This window comes from Neodiprion fabricii, chromosome 5 (genome assembly GCF_021155785.1).
Source record: "Neodiprion fabricii isolate iyNeoFabr1 chromosome 5, iyNeoFabr1.1, whole genome shotgun sequence".
Classification (NCBI taxonomy): Eukaryota; Metazoa; Arthropoda; class Insecta; order Hymenoptera; family Diprionidae; genus Neodiprion; species Neodiprion fabricii.
This window is the reverse complement of record NC_060243.1, coordinates 8,565,334-8,583,180: the sequence shown is the minus strand read 5'-3', so window position 1 is coordinate 8,583,180 and position 17,847 is coordinate 8,565,334. Positions and strand designations below refer to the sequence as shown.

At 39.0% G+C, this 17,847-nt stretch overlaps 1 protein-coding gene across 10 annotated transcripts in view; it reads left to right on the top strand.

Annotated features, from left to right (window-relative positions):
* LOC124183794 (NAD(+) hydrolase sarm1) overlaps positions 1-17,847 on the top strand; it is a 183,075-nt gene that overhangs the window by 160,848 nt on the left and 4,380 nt on the right. For all 10 annotated transcript variants that reach the window (XR_006871049.1, XM_046572791.1, XM_046572796.1 and 7 more), the window contains 6 exons: positions 2,210-2,365; positions 5,728-5,948; positions 6,501-6,774; positions 7,179-7,346; positions 15,136-15,237; positions 15,742-17,748. Coding sequence is in view for 9 of the 10 variants with exons in the window: in XM_046572791.1 (XP_046428747.1) it covers positions 2,210-2,365; positions 5,728-5,948; positions 6,501-6,774; positions 7,179-7,346; positions 15,136-15,237; positions 15,742-17,748 (2,928 nt within the window). In the remaining variant the exon portion in view is untranslated. The remainder of the gene's footprint in view (positions 1-2,209; positions 2,366-5,727; positions 5,949-6,500; positions 6,775-7,178; positions 7,347-15,135; positions 15,238-15,741; positions 17,749-17,847) is intronic.

Sequence of the window (17,847 nt, the reverse complement as noted above, 5' to 3'; positions counted from 1 at the left end):
TTCTTACTCTTTCCATGAAGTATTTTCATACAGAGATAGATAAAGAGCTATTACACTTGTCTAGATACATCAATGAAACGATACTTTGTTTAAGTCGGTCAACATTTGATTCACCAATTTTTGAACTCGTCGATTTTCAAGCGAACTTGAACCGTTTTTTTGATCACATATTTTGCTTCGATATTGAACTGGATTTCACGCTGTTGAACAATATGAAATAAACGAACAATTCAAAGTTCTTATACGTAAATCCAAAAAATAAGTTTCGTCTGCGAACGAACGTCGAATTTATACAATTGTATTACTGCAATTGTTATTTACGTTAATTTTTTTCCGTAACGTAAACTTCGGTTATTTTTAAATATTCGATTAATTTTCAACTTTCCTTCAGCACGATTCAAAGAATTATTCTTTACAGTTCTTTGATTTGCAAGTTTGTTACAATTAGAATAAAACCGAGTGAGATCTGAGAGTGAAGCAGCGATTGATCCTATTCATGTACATATACAAATATAATTGATTTTACTTTGACTCTAGGGATCTATAAATGTTGCAGATGATATAGCGACATTTCGTAGATCGTGATTCCTATGCGACTGTTGTCCGAAAGAGAGTTGAAGAGAGTGAAATTCCGTTGTCGAAAAAGAAATTTGGGAAACTCGGAATAAACTTTTAAAAAATGTTCCCTCTGCGTACCGAAACCGAATGGCGCCCATTTTCAATCGGTTTGATTCTTAATTCCGAAAATGAATTTAGTCAGTTTCCAGAGTTTTTAAAATCTCTTTCAATATTATCTATTCGCAAAAATTTAGCGTTGAACATTTCCGACGAGAATTGTTCCTACATGCACATCTGCTTCAATTGTATTATTCTTTTCTTTTTTAAATCAAGTTTTTGGTCAATTTCACCTGGTGTACAATCATCGAACATATATAACACACATTGCGCGTTGTACAATGATTTAATGATTCATTGGTGTGGTGTTTTGGCTGAATAAAGAAATGATTATTTCTGGTCTGTCTGTGGTAATTGAGGACGATAAACACCGTTTTGCAACAAAAATTAATGATATTTACGTACAGTGATATATAACGCGGAATGATTACCGAAAGTTTTATTGTTCTTGCTGGTTGAATTTAAATCGCATGTATATTGGGAACAGTCATACTACACAGCAGCCGTAATATGTTGGTGTGATATTGAAGAATCAATAAATTTACAAGGCTGCGATGCATCGCATAATGCGTATATAATATAACACGCTATAGCTATTGGTTAGTTGTAAGATTGAATGAAATGAATCGGCACACGAGATTGGAAAAAAAATATTATTAAAAAAACCCTCAGTGTAAACGGAATGTATTTGAATATGTAGCAGAAATTTTTTGATTCGGGTAATCGATGAAACAAGTGTACATTATACGTTACACGTCGAAAAATATACGCGGTTTTGAAATGAACCAGATAAATGCGGCAAAGCGTTTTCGATATTATTTTTCATGACTTTAATACTCGATTTAAACAAATTCAGCCAGATTTTATCGTTTTTTCATCCAGCCCACTTTTTTTCTTTTTGTTTTCATTCCTGTGATCGGCAACCGCGTTGAAATTCGAAGGATATAACAAAGTCCATTATTAAATCACCGCAGACTTTTTATCTCTTTTCCTTATCTTATTTTTTTCCTTTTTCTTTTTTCTTCTTGTACTTTTTCATGCACACGTGCATGCGGACTGATTTGCAATGCAGACCGCGATCAAGGAAGAAACCTTATGCATGCCATTCGAACGAAAAAATCGCTGTAGCTCAAACAGCCAGAGTCCATTAGTCAAATAATATGTCCGTTCGTTTATTCGTTCGACCATAATTATTTATTACAGACTAATTTCCATTTTTCAAAATCTTTCAAGGTAGCGAGTGATCGTTGCGATAGAAATGAAAAAATAAGGGACTGGAAATGTCACATGCAGCATTATGCGATCGAAATTAAAAATTTGATTCAATTACGTGAAATTTTGATATCGTACAGTCGAATCATTGCCGAGCATTTATTGTACTTTCGAAATCTGAAATAAAAAACACAACGCATTCATTTAATCTCGATACATTTTAATTATATTATTCACGTACTTAGGGATACGTAAAATCTTGCGGATCTGCTTTGTCTTCCCTTCGCATCGCATTCTTATTTTTTCCACAATTTGCTTACAGATGTCCGAGTTCCCAGTGGAGGGTGGCGAAAATGGGGACATGCATACCGTCATTGAGAACCTGCAGAAAAAGCGAGATCTCATCTCGGGAAGAACGGGACATCATACCCACGTCTCGACTCACTCTCATCATCCGCAAGTCACGACATCCTCACAGGTATATAAAAATAACTTGAAATGATCTTTGTTACATCGTATGACTGTATTAAAGTATGGAAGCAACAACTTTTGGCCAGAATCGTCGAATTTTGTTAGTTTTCTTTTTTCGATTTTACGTCCACCATATTGGATCCGCCATGTTTGATGCAGATATGATCAAATTCTGACATCGGATTCGTAATCAGCGACCACAAAAAGCTACGTGTAACAAAACGTTGAGTGGAAAAATGTGTGACTGGAAGGGTTAAAAGATTTAAAAAAAAAGAAAAGGAAAGGGAGAAAAAAATTATTTTCCCGAACCTCGTGATTTTAGCGTGACTACTAATGACCGAAGCTGAGAAAAGAAGGAATTAAAAAAAGCAGGGAAAAAAAAAGAGAATGTCTATAATAGCTCGGGAGCTTAATAATACGAGCTTTCTTGGCATAACCTTGTCTCTGGCACGCGATCTGTTACGTCTTACGTCGCGCCAAAGGCGAACAGAAGTTTAAGGTGGAGACGAAGAAGTGCAGACGAGAAGTCGTAACGTAACAGATTTATATTTTTGTATGACGCGATGAAAGATGTGTACTTACCTGACTGCCAAAAGTACGGAATTTCCGTCATTGTCAAATTAGCGAAAGTCAATGAATTATTTATTTCCATTGCGTTATACGCACAAAATAACGTAATTCAAAGGCATCGATCAACAAAGATTAAAACAATTTTTATTGTGTTTTTATATTTACTCTTTTGAAAAATTTTAAACTCGATAGGCTTTCTACAATTACACACAGTTTTCAAATCTCTCAATACTTGTGTGCATAGAAATCGTACGCGAAATTTACAACGATCGTATTTATCCCAAACAAAGGGAATTTTCACCTGTCTACGCCAATGGCACAGCCAATCACAAACTTCCGTGGCTACGCCATATTTCTGTACAATTATAACAACCGATAGCGCAACAATTAACCTTCACTTTTTTTACACCGTAAGGATGCATCTTTTCGGTAGAAATATTGGTAGTTTCGGAAAAATGATTAGAGATAACCGCCATACGGCAACGTTTGTGCAAGTCCCGTCGATAGGGACAAATTTGGCCACTGGTGGCGCTGTTCGCACTCGCGTTCGGTCCCCTCCCCTATAAGCGGTGTTGCTAGAGCGTCTGAAACCACATAATTATAACGCGCGGGTATAATCAATTGAATTAGAATTGCGCAATTAGATAAGCCCTGGTAAACGATCGAGTGGTTTAGAAGTGGCCGGTTAATCGGACCGACGGAGAGTCTAGCGAGATACCGAGACATGATTGATTCACTGTTATTGTTACTTGTGAAATAGAAGTGATCCGTGCATTGCCGAGTTCAGTGATTACTTGAATTATAATCCACGACCGAAATATCATAGTGCTCTTATGATTATTTATCTATCTCTTGATTATTTACATGTTATTATCGTATTATTGTGCAAACTTTCTAATTAAATTTACGATGTGACGAATGTGGAGGAAAATAGTTATGCTTCATCGTTTGAGGATGATTCAACTTGAAATAAAAAAGAATATTAATTTTTAACAACGCTCACTTTTGCTCCATTCTCAAAATTATACAATCGACGAAGCGGATCGTTTTGCTTCTATTCGAATATTCGGTTGTAATTTTACCTGAAACAACGCGTTACGTAACTGCATTGTACTGAAATTGATTTAAACACGAGGGACTGGAATTTTACAGATGAGAATACAGCGGATCATTCAATGGTGATAAATGATCTGTTTAACTCGACAATAAATTTTGACTAATTGCTTTTTCGTTGTGCATATAATTCTTCTTTGAATGAAGATCGTCGTATTTAAAATTCACCTTGAAGTTCAAACAGTAAACTACGACTTACTTCTTTCGAAAGTGATTCAACCTTGCGGTAGGACGCGACTTTTAGAACTAACGTTAAAGCGTTACATCATGTATATATACATAATGTATACACGAGGAAGTGATGTTCACATCAAATTTTTCCTACTCGTCGAATTCCTATTCCTCCTGTCTTGAATTTTAAATCAATATTTCCAATCCTCCAAAAGTCCAAAAAATAAAAAAAACTACCAAATCCAGTGCCTACGAAAAAGAAGATCGTTGATATATTTTGTTTCTCTCATCGCACGCGTTTTCAACTCCTCCACGTGCGTTCCGTTATAACGTGACAGAGCATCCAAAAATAAACAAACGTCACCGCAGGGAATTCTCAAAATCAAAATATCGCTTGTACACCGAATTTCCCTGACACCCTCATGATGAAGTCCGCATTACTGGCGCCTAGCCTCGGATGAAACGTCCAGTATTTTTGGATCTGCACACTTAACACCTTCCGACTAGTTTGATTATCCGTCTGTGCGTGTTTTTCATTTCATGCTTTTATTTACAAATTTTGCTTAATCTTTGTTATTATGATCGGCTTTTTAAAACCTAGCGATATAAATGGTCGGATTTTCATTCATAAGATCCCGTTTGACGTCGGTCAATGATGGAAAGAATAAAAAGAAAAAAAAAAAAGTGCTCGGTTTTTGATTCGAATTTGATTTCAGGACAAAAACGAATCTTTTGCATTCGTGTAGGGATTGACTCTTTGAAAAGTAAACGAAATTGTAGAGAAAAATTCACGTGCTCGTTATGTAATAAAATAATTGCAAAGCACTTTTTATCACTGAATAATAGAGCTTCTATGAATTGAAACGAGTATAACTCCTGGTTGCAATTTGCAGAAACTTTGCGAAAACGAAGTACATAATATTGTTGGTAAACGATGTGGTATTTATGGAAGGAATTTGAATTTCACGAAGATCCGGCTTACGAGAAAAGACAGTTTCTGATGATCCTACAGTTTTCCTCTTATAATTATAACGAGTAAAATTAAACACAGGTAAAATCGTGCCTATAAATAATTCAAGACTATGTAACAATTGCGCAACGATAAATATATGTATAATAATCGCGGTGCGTAGAATTTCCCGCCCACAATTCAGTTCCGTATAAAGGTGTACGTACTTACACGTTACACGTATACACCGAAAAGTCCAAAGCCTTGAAACGGCCTCTCGACGAATCTCTGCATGAGCGGCGAGAGCAATTTGAGCGTTAAAAAATTGAAACACACGTTTATTCCTATAAGAAGGTGCAGACTCAACGGTCAGATAGCGTAGCGACTTTCCCGCGAATCTTGAAACCGATTGGACAATTTATACCGAAATGTTTTCACCGTTCGTTTATTGGACATCTTCCAAAATTCGAGGACAACGCTAAAACGGCGTGACGTGTATTCGACCAGTGGGACGTGACTCATGCCCTAAGTTCTAATATACCCTCTCTCTTCTTGGCCCACACTAGATGCTCACGAACCAGAGTCAGACGAGCACGTCGAGCAGAGTTGCTCAGCAGACCTCGCAGAGGATCCTCACTTCCTCCTCGTCGAGGGAGATGTCGAATGCCAGCAACGTCAAAGTTAAGGACGGACTGAACGAGCTCAAACGCGGCATCACAGAGATGAAAAACATGTCATCGAACTTCTCTCAACGACTTCGAAGCAGCATGGAAAACCTCGTGGACAGGTCAGTCGAGTGTCATCTGCATAAATTATTACGCTAAGTTCGGGTTAGGCTTAACCCAAGCATTCTTCTCTCAAGAAACTCAAGTTGGTGCCGAATTTATCAATAGTGAATGAAACCTGGGTATACCTTTTTGAGAATACATATGAAGGTATGAAGGTATCCCATGATATTCGACCAATTCATTGAATCCTTCTAGATTGATGCGTACACTCTGAACGAGTCGAGTTTTCGAAATATCGGTATGATTACAGTTCGTACTAAGTTCAAGGGACAATCCTAAAGTTAACCATTACCAGATAACCACTTTTCGTTACTCGTGATAAAGTATCATCCATTCGTCATCCGTTCATCCACCACCTACGCTGTAAAAAATGACGGTGTTGAGATTGACCAAAATTGGCTGATGTGGACAACTATTGAACACCATTTGTGGTCAATTCCAAATCTTGACATCAGATTGGATTAGATTTACACCAAATTGTAGTATTTAAAAATTCACGCCGCATTGTTGCCTACAGTGATACCAACTTATCACCCTTTTCTGATTCACAGAGACGGCAGTGGCACCGATGAAAACCTCTCTGAGCCTCTGGTCACGTTTCCGGATCCGGACACGCCGCCTCCAGTCACAGGCACGGTCACTTTGACAGGTGGCTCGCCCTCCCAGCAGCTAAACTCTCTCAACTCGTTGGGTAATCTTCACAACATGAACCAGCCCATGGGCATGTCCAACATGCCCACCATGACCAGCATGTCCATCATTCCAGCCGGTCCGGAGACCATGAAATTCGAGCAGAAGAAGATGACCAGCGCCTCAAAAACGAAGGTAATTAAGATATCGAGTCTCCTCGCAGCCTTTTCCTCTTCACAACCTTTTTCTGAAAAAGCACATCAAGTTTGTTGTTCAAATTTCTGATCCGTTCGAATTTCATTCGTTCCGACAAGTGATACGATCTTAGTTGTAACGGTTTTAGAACAACTTTTCTCGGTTCTTAGGTCATTAAAATTGTTTTAAATTGTTCGGAAATTGAATTTCTACATTCATTAAACCATCGAATGGTCAGAAACTGTACCAGTGACCTTCAATTTTTCCCGTCCAATAGGGAAGACGTTTCGACGTAATGTCAACATAGCGTGCTCGTCTATCCATTCCAATAAACTGTTGAGTGGATTTTGGGTTCGTAAAATTGATGGTATCCTTTGTTAATTCCTAATTTCCTTTTACGACAGGTCGTGACCGACGGTTTCAGCGCGGAAAAAGCTACAGAAAATAGCGCTGAGATGAGGGCACTTCAAGCTGGTGACGTTTCTTACAAGGAGCAAAGCGCAGCTACAGTCGCCAGGGCGAGAGTCGAGCTTGATGGCGTCTCGGCGGAGAAAAGCGTCGCCTCGGCGAGGGTGAGTGCAATATTGTTATTTCTATTTGGTTGCTTTGAATATTTTATTTATAAAATTAATGAATCAAAGTCAATGAAGTGAAAATGCTAAGGAATTTCGTGGAGAACGACATATTTGGATACTATTTTTTACTCTCTGCTCTACCGTTCGATTGCGCCCCCTTCATTTTCATCCAATTGTAAATATTTTCGCTGCAATATTTTATCAACAATCTAAATTCGCCTTAATGACAAACTGCTACTCGCTGATTCAGAATTTTTTAAATCCGGATTTTTCGGTTCTGCGTAAATCCTGAAATATAACATACTGAGTAGGTGGTTTTCCTATCGCGTAAGTAGAGGTAGACTATTGTTATTATACAGCATGCCATTTGTTATAGAAAACGTACAGCCTATACGACATACATGTATTCGTTTATATGTGTACACGTAGATTTTTAACATGCGGTTAATTTTTCGCTGATTTGTTGTATGTATAACGTGTAATAATGTTATAATACGATACACAGTGACTCATTCTCGGATGGATAGTTGAATTCGTGCCAAAAAATACTCCCGGCATGTAGAATACCTGTCAAATTTTCATTTACTGGTACCACCCACATCAACTCGCGTGCTTCTCAACGTGATTGGTGAATTTTTCCCTTTCTTTCGTTGCTTTGTTTTGTATTTATATTTTCTCACACTTTCATTCACCCTCTGGTGTTTTTTCTCTCTCATCCCGCAAAATCTCATCCCTCTGTGAAATTTTAACGGAATAAAAACAGTATTAACGTTAACTCTTGAAACATCGCGATGATAAAAATATTGGACAGATTTTACTTTGTTCGGAATTGAATCTCGCTGAATAAATTTGTAGAAATTGGACGAATTACCGTCAGCGTAACGATAATAAATGATGAAGATATGGAAAGTTGGGGAGGATAATGAAAATTGGAAAAGGTAACATGCGGTTCATAATCACGTATCCCTGAAGTATGAGAGACCAATCCTTTCAACGAACGATTTTTTCCCTCCGTAGATTTAGCCCACCAGTGGACAGAGATTTATATCACAGTCGCGTTTTCACCCTCTCGCCCTTCCCTCTTCTATTATTCCGTCACGCGAACTGATTAACTTTCTTTGCACCAGTCCTTCAGACTATAGTTCACCATAATTTAAAATTAGCCCGGCACACAATTGTGTCGTCCGCGTTGTTTGTTTACTCTATATATTATAATATACTTTTCGCCAAGTTTAGGAATGTGAAATTTACATTAGCGGATTACAAATAAATATACATATATGTACGCATAAGCACAAGCATTGACGATTTCTTTACGGAAAGCACGAAATTGAGGTTAGGGTCTCGTAATATTAGATTTGTTTGCCACAGCGCATGCGCGCAGTACAGAAAAGACCACTTTTGACTCCTATGAGTTGAAAGTCGTCTTTTCATCACTCCACGCACGCGCATTCGCAGGCTCACTTGACCGTCATAGAAACGGGTACTTGGTCCACGCACGAAAAAACGCGTAAAATATGCTCGATGTATACAAAAACATATACATATCTACGTACGTACATCAAAAATCTTTGGACGAACGGGATGGTTTTACATGCTAATGCGACAATGTTATTTTATGCTAACGTATTGACGCACTTAATAAGTTTGAGTGTGTCTCTCGGTGTGTTTATTTTTCAAGGTAAACATTCCACGAAATAAATTCATACATTTATACCTCGTCCTCTGTATTTAACCTACATGTATGTGTGTGTACATTTCCTCGTGTAACACCAAGCCGGTCGATACTCTTGTATGTAGTAGCTTACATAATATCCCTAGTCATTCATATAGATATACCTCTGTGCGTGGATACACATGCACATATATACAATATTACATATATAAGCCGCTCTTCCATTTAGTCCTTGAAAATGATGTACTCCTGGTACGGAATGAAATTTAAACTGGATCATAATTTATTGCTCAAAAACGGTAATTCAAAAATTGAAAATTGATTTTATCCAAAGTTTCAACGCCAGTATCGGGTTTCTCGAGTTCTGACAAATCGGTTAATGTGAAACAGTAGGTAAGAATTGGGTTGAGTTTCGCATCTTTCTCGCGAATTTCTTAGCTCGGAAAGTGTTTTAAAAAAATTATGCAACCTTTTTTTTTTTTTTTATTCGTATTGCAAAATTGTTGCAGTTCCATTTTGAAAACATAGCTTTTCAATTTTTTGATTCAAATTTTCGCTAGATATTTTTGTAAATTTCAATATTCCTTAATTCTTTAATCAAATTACCGCTCCCGCAGTCTTTGAATGAACAAGAAATTTCCCTCACTTTTCTTCGTGTAAAGAAATGTATAAAACTGTGAAAAACTGTTAGGATTTTGAAAATACAAGTGGAAGAGTAAAAAAGAAATTGACATTCTCCCTTATTCTCAGAGCTTGAAATGACGGGACTTGGGGAGTACAAATGTAGGAAATTTGAAAAATAAAAAGGTTACATTATCAAATTTTCAAAGACGGAGCTGTGTGTTTTACAAAATTTCAAAATATGGAAAGTCGGAGTGTCGAAAATTTAAAATGTAGCTAATTGTAAGTAAGAGCAGAAAAAACGAAAATATAGAAACCTTTCTATCTATACTTTGACTTTGAATATTCTCTATGAAATGGATATTCGCGCTTTTAACAATTTGATAACGATGTCCCTTCTATTTTCCAATCCTCCTACATTTTTACCCCCGACCCAAGTAAAAATTAAAAATCTTATTACCACCCGGACCGGACTACCGATCCAATAGGACGAGCTCTCCGCTTACAATTAGTCAGACATTCTGGAGTATCAGGATAACAGGAGCTGGCAGCGCAGGATTGCGTGATTCACCGTCAGGACGACGCCGTCGCCGTCGACGTCGCTGCCCCAGGTCGATAGGTTCTCCCGTTTCTATTACAGTCGAGAAATGCCGTCTGCAAAGAGAGTATCGGATCGATCGATGCAAGGTTGCTTTGTAAGTCAGTCAGTGTGCGATGAGTCTCAAACTCGTGAGGCTCACACGGGGTTTTTTCCCGTCACTCAGACCCCGGGAATTTGATACAACGGCTTTATTTACCTCGTGTGAAAAGTGTAACTTTCTACAAGCTCGTCGGAAAATTCTTACGATTTTCAACAGTCGATGTAAGCCTGGGGTATGTAATAAGTGATCGAAATTAGGCAAAGTAGGAATCATTCCGAGGGATAGGACATGTCGAAAATTATGCAAAGTGCTGATATGAGAGTGTAGAAGATTTAAAATCAAAAGCAAATGCACTCTTTGTAATTATCGCCAATCTGTCGTGCCCGAAAAATTCTTCGCTCCAGTTTTTCCCATATTTAGAAACGTTATCCGTGATAACTCGGTGAATGATGCTTCGAATTGCTTCAATTTTGGGGAGAAGCTTTATTTTCAGAACAGAAATATGCACGTGAAAGTTAGCTTGAATATATTAGTAAACGAAAGATATTTCGAATTCAGGTACCTCGCGACCTTAAACTAACGTAAATATAGCTAGGAAAAATGGTGTTTGATAAAAATGTAGATATTTCATGTATTCGATAGAAAGTGAAGATTTCACGTGTTTTTCATTTGAATTTGAAAGACTTGACAACAATTGTATCATTTGTTTGAAATGATCTTAATAACGTATCGAAGAAATATTTAGAAGTCATTAAAGACCAGAATTAATAACATTGTGATATCGTGTCTGTGTAACTTGGTGGACCTGTAGAAGCAATAATTATAAATTTCTGAAAGTGATATACAGCCTAACTTATAAACACACAATGATGATGTTGCACTGTATACAAACGTAATACTTTTTCTAGGGGGGCTCGTAAATTATCTGCATACGGATACACGCAGATGTCGGTATATTCTATTTTAATTAATCGATTAAAATTGACTTCAACCAACCGCGTTTATTTTGCGTGGCATACCCGAGTCATAATATTTTCATGTTATGGAAAAAGAGAAGTGAAAAAAAAAGAATGAAATCAACGGCGGACTTCATTATTCTATTACTTCTCGTAAATCACTCGTGAGGAAAATTAACGTCTCTGCATGCTTGTTTTTACTATTTTAATATTATTTTTTATATTTTCTACCGACTCCGCATATTTATCCCTCAATTAAATAAATTTAAAAAACAAATAGAAACCGATGGAGTGAACAAAGAAGTACGGATCTCGTTAAATACGAGTAAATTTCGATTGATAAATTCAATACAAAAATTCATCGTGTACGCGGATGACGCAGAACGTATGAAAAAAGGATGTCAAAAAATTACGGAACTCGTTTTTAGATGACAAATTTGAAAATTTTTTGGCGCTGCTATCACGCTGTCTAAAAACGCGAAGCAAGCAAGTCTCGAAATTCGGTGAACCGTGAATACGTAACGTTTGTCGTGTACATCCCACGTGACTGAGAAATGACGGAAATAGAATAATTTTGGGTTCGTTGCCAATTGGTGCAATATTAGTAACCGTGCTCCGGCGATTCAAGGCCTCGGGTCAAGAATCAAGATCAATGTGATTTCCTAGGAGACTCATTAATCATTCGCTGAAAAATATCGCCACAATTTTTGTTACGCCCCTGTAATTTCCAGCAGTTTTCTTTGAACTTTCTCTCTTTCTCTCTTTCCCTCTCTTCCTTTATCCCTGCTCATTTCCACTTTTCAAAGTTCATCGCTATTTCGTTTTTCAGCCCAAATCCGTACGCGGTTGTTGGCCCACCTGTGCCGACGATCGGCGTCACGACGCCCACGCGGGCAGCATTCATGGCGGGAAATTTGTATAGAGATACGCTTTGTTGTTATTGGCAGACGGTTCGATGGTCACGTGGACGTCTATCCTGTCTTTCTTTGCTCTGCAGAGCTTCCGCTGTTCTTCTAGCTAGGGTTATAACACGCAACATGTACGCCGAAATTAAACATCCGACGCCAGGCGTCGCGGCTAGACTCGCCAGAACAGAGTGATCGACGATTGCGAGCTTTCGTAACTCCGTTTTCGCGTCGCGATAGAAAAGGAAAAATTTATCTTACATCGACACGTGGATCTAGAATAAATACGGAAGATTTTTTTTTCATTTACCGATAATATTTCTTACCTCCGCTCCATCTTTCTCCATATTTTATTACTCGTACCTATTTCGTCATAGTTTTTTCAAATTCTAACCAACTATAAAGTTTCGTTTTTATTTTTCATTTTACCGTAAATTTTAACGAAGAGACATTTCGTCTTTTTGATCTAATCACATTCTATTCTTTGCTTTTCTTTTTGAAGTAGAACTGTAATCACATTTGTAGGGAATATAAATATGCATAATATACATTATAGAATCCTAAAAAATTCAATTTAACTTATTCTGCGTTTATAACACTGAGCAAGTACGAAGAGATTTCATCGAAACTGGAAAACGCGAGTGTTTGCGGTTTAAGAGTGATAGTAGTGGTAACAAATTTTATCAACTTCCTTCTTTACGGAGATTTATAATGTGTGAATACGAATTTCCTTTCCGCGATCTGATTGGAATGTTAAATGATTATTGAGTTTTATATCGTGATTTTCCTTCAATCCTTCCTGTGCTGATTTTTCCACCGTGCTATCTTGCAGTAAATACTTATAAACCGCGGAGTTTATTCAAATTTACGACATGAGTGCGCCTTGGCCAGTGAATCGTGGTATTTTGCGTCGGCAAAAATTTTCTCAACCTCTTTCTGTAAGTCTTATGTATAGGTATAAATATTATTCAGAATTTAAAGACGGTTTGATTTTCTTTTAAAAGCAATTCTGTGTTTCCATTATACATCTGTATATACGGATGTAAATCGAAATCAGTTACAATTAAATTTCATATTATTGTTACATATTTTTCGATTACTGTTCTGGTAGCGTATCATTTTACACAGTTAGAATCAAACGCTGAGATCAGCATGCGAAAATTTCACTCTTCTCTCTACGAAATTCTAACTCTTCTCTGTGCTCACAATTGAAAATATTATCAGGTTAGTTTTGTGGGAATAATATGTTGAAAATTGGTCAATGAGAAATTCATAATCCCTGCAAAAGAGATCCTGCAAAACTGACGAAAAATTAGCGTTCGCTGAAACTCCGAAAAAGTCTGGGAATCATAAAACTGCGATACTTGATACATCGAGAAATCTGGATTAAACGAGACCCTCGAAAATAACACTTTCCGCGTAAAATTTTCCCAAGTTCTATATATACGTCTTACATCCTTTGACAAGATTGGCTTTTGGCACATGTTCGATAGATCGAACCAGGTGCACGTCTACCAGAAGCTTGCGTTACCAGCTTCGAGTTTGAATCCGAAGAAGCAATGACGATTACCGACATATATTTTAAATCAACTTGCTTTTCAAAATGGCGGAATGATATTTAGATTTTTTAATGGATCAATGGTACCATAACCGTCTATTCCTCCCGCGTATCGTATGTCGTGCGAATGTTTTCAGACATAAGAAATTCAGGATTTTTTTTATCCACGGATCGATCGATTACGGCGCACGCTTCGTGTACGGAAGATTCTCGATCTTTGCTTTCGAGATGAAATTATTCACTACGTGATTGTTGTGAAAAATAACTTGTTTGCATAAAAATAATGTATATGGTATGTATACACGTATATATTATAATGCCTTGAATACGAAACACGCGGCAATCGACGACACGTCACTATTTCGTAGGTATATTTAGCGTAGCATACGTCATCATAAGCCATGATGAGTGCCTCTCAACATGCGCGGAAAAGTTTCGGTCTTGCAGATATTTTCTGCCAGAACGTTTAGTTGCTCGCATCGAGTCGCACGCGTCTGTCATTTTTCCATCCTTCATGCAAGCCGCGTAAAGAAATTTTCGGTTCGATCGCTTAATCACACGAGTGTTTTTAAAGGATATACAGAATCTAGTGCGGAAGTGTATCGTCTCTCTCTCTCTCTCTCTCTCTCTTTCTCCTTATCTCATTGATACGTTGTAATTTCATGGGCAAAAATTAATTGTGTCGGTGTTGATTATTTACCGACCTTAACAATTTGCAATATTATTGATTGAACTCTCACCGATCTTTCGTAAACGTCTGTATACAATTCTATAATAGTGTTCAAACTTTTTTTTTTTATTCTGCTTTTTGCACAACTTAATGCTTGTCGAGTAATTTTTTTCTATACATTTTTATTCTCCAGTTCCTGAACTAACGATTTAAAACTGTTCATAGATTTTTCTTAATACAGAAATTACAGGCAGTCATTGTTACTGCGGAAATAATTTTCACATACACGCACTTACGAATCGTTGATATTTTATTTCATTTTGTATTTTTGTTTTCACTAAACACTGACAAATTCACCCTCCGTTTATGTCGTCGATTTAACCCCGCGAAACAGGAGACGTTCGAAATTCAAATGAAACCGTTGCCACAAGTACCAAATGAGAGAAATGAAAATTTTTTTAAATCCGCATTGCGGCCGTTATAATCTTAGCACTCAGCACTCGGCCGACGTAAGTTCGTGAATATATTTCCGAGCTATAAACATCTGCAGTTTTATTTTTGTTATTCCTTATTTCGTTTCATATTCAAGGCGCGGAAAAAAAAAACTGCCAGCGATATCGCTCAGCAGAGCGTCAATATTGAGTGACTGTGAAACGTTCGTTTCAAGCAGCAGCTCAGCAACTTTTTTCCCACGTATTCCGAAAATTAACGTAATAATTTTTTAATCTAATTTCGTTTCCTTTTTATTCATTTTACGCAGGAACAACGAAGTCTTAAGGCTGGTGATCTATCGCATCAAGAAAGCAACAACATGTCCGCATCGACGATGAAAGTACAGAGCGATTCGTATAGTTCGGAAAAGGTAAGATTTTAAAATATTAGCATATTGTTATTTGACTGAGTATTTTCAATATCATTATCGTTATTGCTGTAATGGTCTGCATTATACGAATAATTTATTCTCAAACTACCGGGAAACGTGTAAGCACATTGTAAATGCGTTTCAAATCTCGGACGCGTTTATTTATATACTATACGTATCACTCCGCGAGAATACTTTGAAAAAATATTTGGCCGAGTAACAAAAATTCAATATAGTACCTACTCTCAAATCGTTGTGCGTTGTACTTTTCCTGTTCGTAGATACTCTGATTTAAATCCTGAATCTGACTCGTGTAATCGACGCAAAAGTTCCCAGTTCGGCGTCGTAAATCTCATTTATATAATACAGTTATCTGTACAAATAATGTCTTTTTGGTAGCGTTGAATTAGTAATTTGTCGATTAAACGACCGTAGAATTAATTTGTTTACGCGTCTATAATATCAGCGTGTTGTGCTCACTGGTTTTTTTTTTTCTTCCTACAGAAAGCAATGGCAGCTCAGCAGCAGAGACAGACGGTGACGTCGACGGGTATATATAATCACGAGAAGCACATGGCGGCTAGTTCGCAATCGAGCGTAACGATAGCGTCGAAGGGGGTCAGCTCAAAGGCGTCGATCACATCGGCCACGTCGGCGGTTAACCAGCTGATGAACAACGGCATGAGGCCCGCCGAAGACGAGCTCCTTTCCTTGCCACTGGACGACCTTGACGTGCTCTCATCAAATTCGAATCTTCAGGACGTTGAGCGGGCTAAAGCGAAGTACTCTGGCTTTTTGGACACTCTGGTACAGCGGCTGAAGGCCAGCGATGGAAAGAACGCAAACGCGCCGCTGCTACTGAACAGAGTTAGCGAGATCATCCGGAAGGCATGGGCAGTTCCTACCCACGGTCACGACCTCGGCTACACGCTGTGCAACACCCTGAGGAATCGGGGGGGTCTCGACATGCTCATGTCAAATTGCATAGCCCAAGATATCGAGCTTCAGTTCTCGTCCGCGAGGCTGTTGGAACAATGTTTAACGAACGAGAACAGAGCTCACGTCGTTGAGAATGGACTCGAGAAGGTCGTCAACGTAGCATGCGTATGCACCAAGAACGCGAACTCGGTTAACCACTCCAGGGTAGGCACCGGGATACTGGAACACCTCTTCAAGCACAGCGAGGGAACCTGCAGCGACGTAATCAGGCTCGGCGGCCTCGACGCCGTGCTCTTCGAGTGCCGAAAGAACGACGTCGAGACACTCAGACACTGTGCCGGGGCCTTGGCGAACCTCTCGCTTTACGGCGGCGCCGAGAACCAGGAGGCCATGATCAAGAGGAAGGTACCGATGTGGCTGTTCCCACTGGCCTTTCACACCGACGATAACATCAAGTACTACGCCTGTCTGGCCATCGCGGTTCTCGTTGCGAACAAGGAGATCGAGGCTGCGGTACTCAAGTCCGGAACCCTGGACCTCGTCGAGCCCTTCGTAACGTCGCACAATCCCTACGAATTTGCAAAGTCGAATCTCGCCCACGCTCACGGGCAGAGCAAGAACTGGCTCGAACGACTCGTCCCGGTTCTGAGCTCGAAACGAGAGGAGGCCAGGAATCTTGCTGCCTTCCATTTCTGCATGGAGGCTGGGATCAAGAAGCAGCAGGGTAACACCGAGATATTCCGCGAGATCGGGGCCATCGAACCTCTCAAGAAAGTCGCCAGCTGCCCTAACGCCGTTGCGTCGAAATACGCCGTTCAGGCTCTGAGGCTCATCGGTGAGGAGATTCCCCATAAGCTCAGCCAGCAGGTTCCCCTTTGGTCCACCGAAGACGTCAGGGAGTGGGTGAAACAGATCGGATTTGCCGAGTATGCCCTGAACTTCGTCGAGAGCAGGGTCGACGGCGATCTCCTCCTACAGCTTACGGAGTCGAATCTGATCGAGGACATCGGATTGACGAACGGCATCAGGCGGAGGAGGTTCACCAGGGAGCTTCAAAATTTGAAAAAAATGGCCGACTACAGCAGCAGGGACACCGGGAACTTGAACAGTTTCCTTGAATCCATTGGACCAGAGTTTTCGATTTATACATACGCGATGCTTAATGCCGGCGTCGACAAGGACTCGATCGGTAATTTGTCCGAGGATCAGCTTCAGATCGAGTGCGGTATCGCTAACAGCATTCACAGGCTCATGATACTCGAAGCGATCAAAAACAAGCCACATAATCTTGGAATATTCAATTCGTCCGGTGACGAGTCGCCAGACAAATCTCTCGATGTTTTTGTCAGCTATAGAAGATCCAACGGGTCGCAACTCGCCAGTCTACTCAAGGTCCATCTGCAACTCAGGGGATTCTCCGTATTTATCGATGTCGAGAGATTGGAGGCTGGGAAATTTGACAATAACCTTCTTCAAAGTATCAGACAGGCGAAACACTTCCTACTTGTTCTCACACCCAACGCTTTGGAGCGATGTATACAGGATACCGAATGCAAAGACTGGGTACACAGGGTGAGTAAACTCAACATTGATTGATGATACTACAAGATTCCACTTATATAGTTCCAAAATAGATACGGCGAAGTTCATTCTTTTCGAAGAAAAATTGTA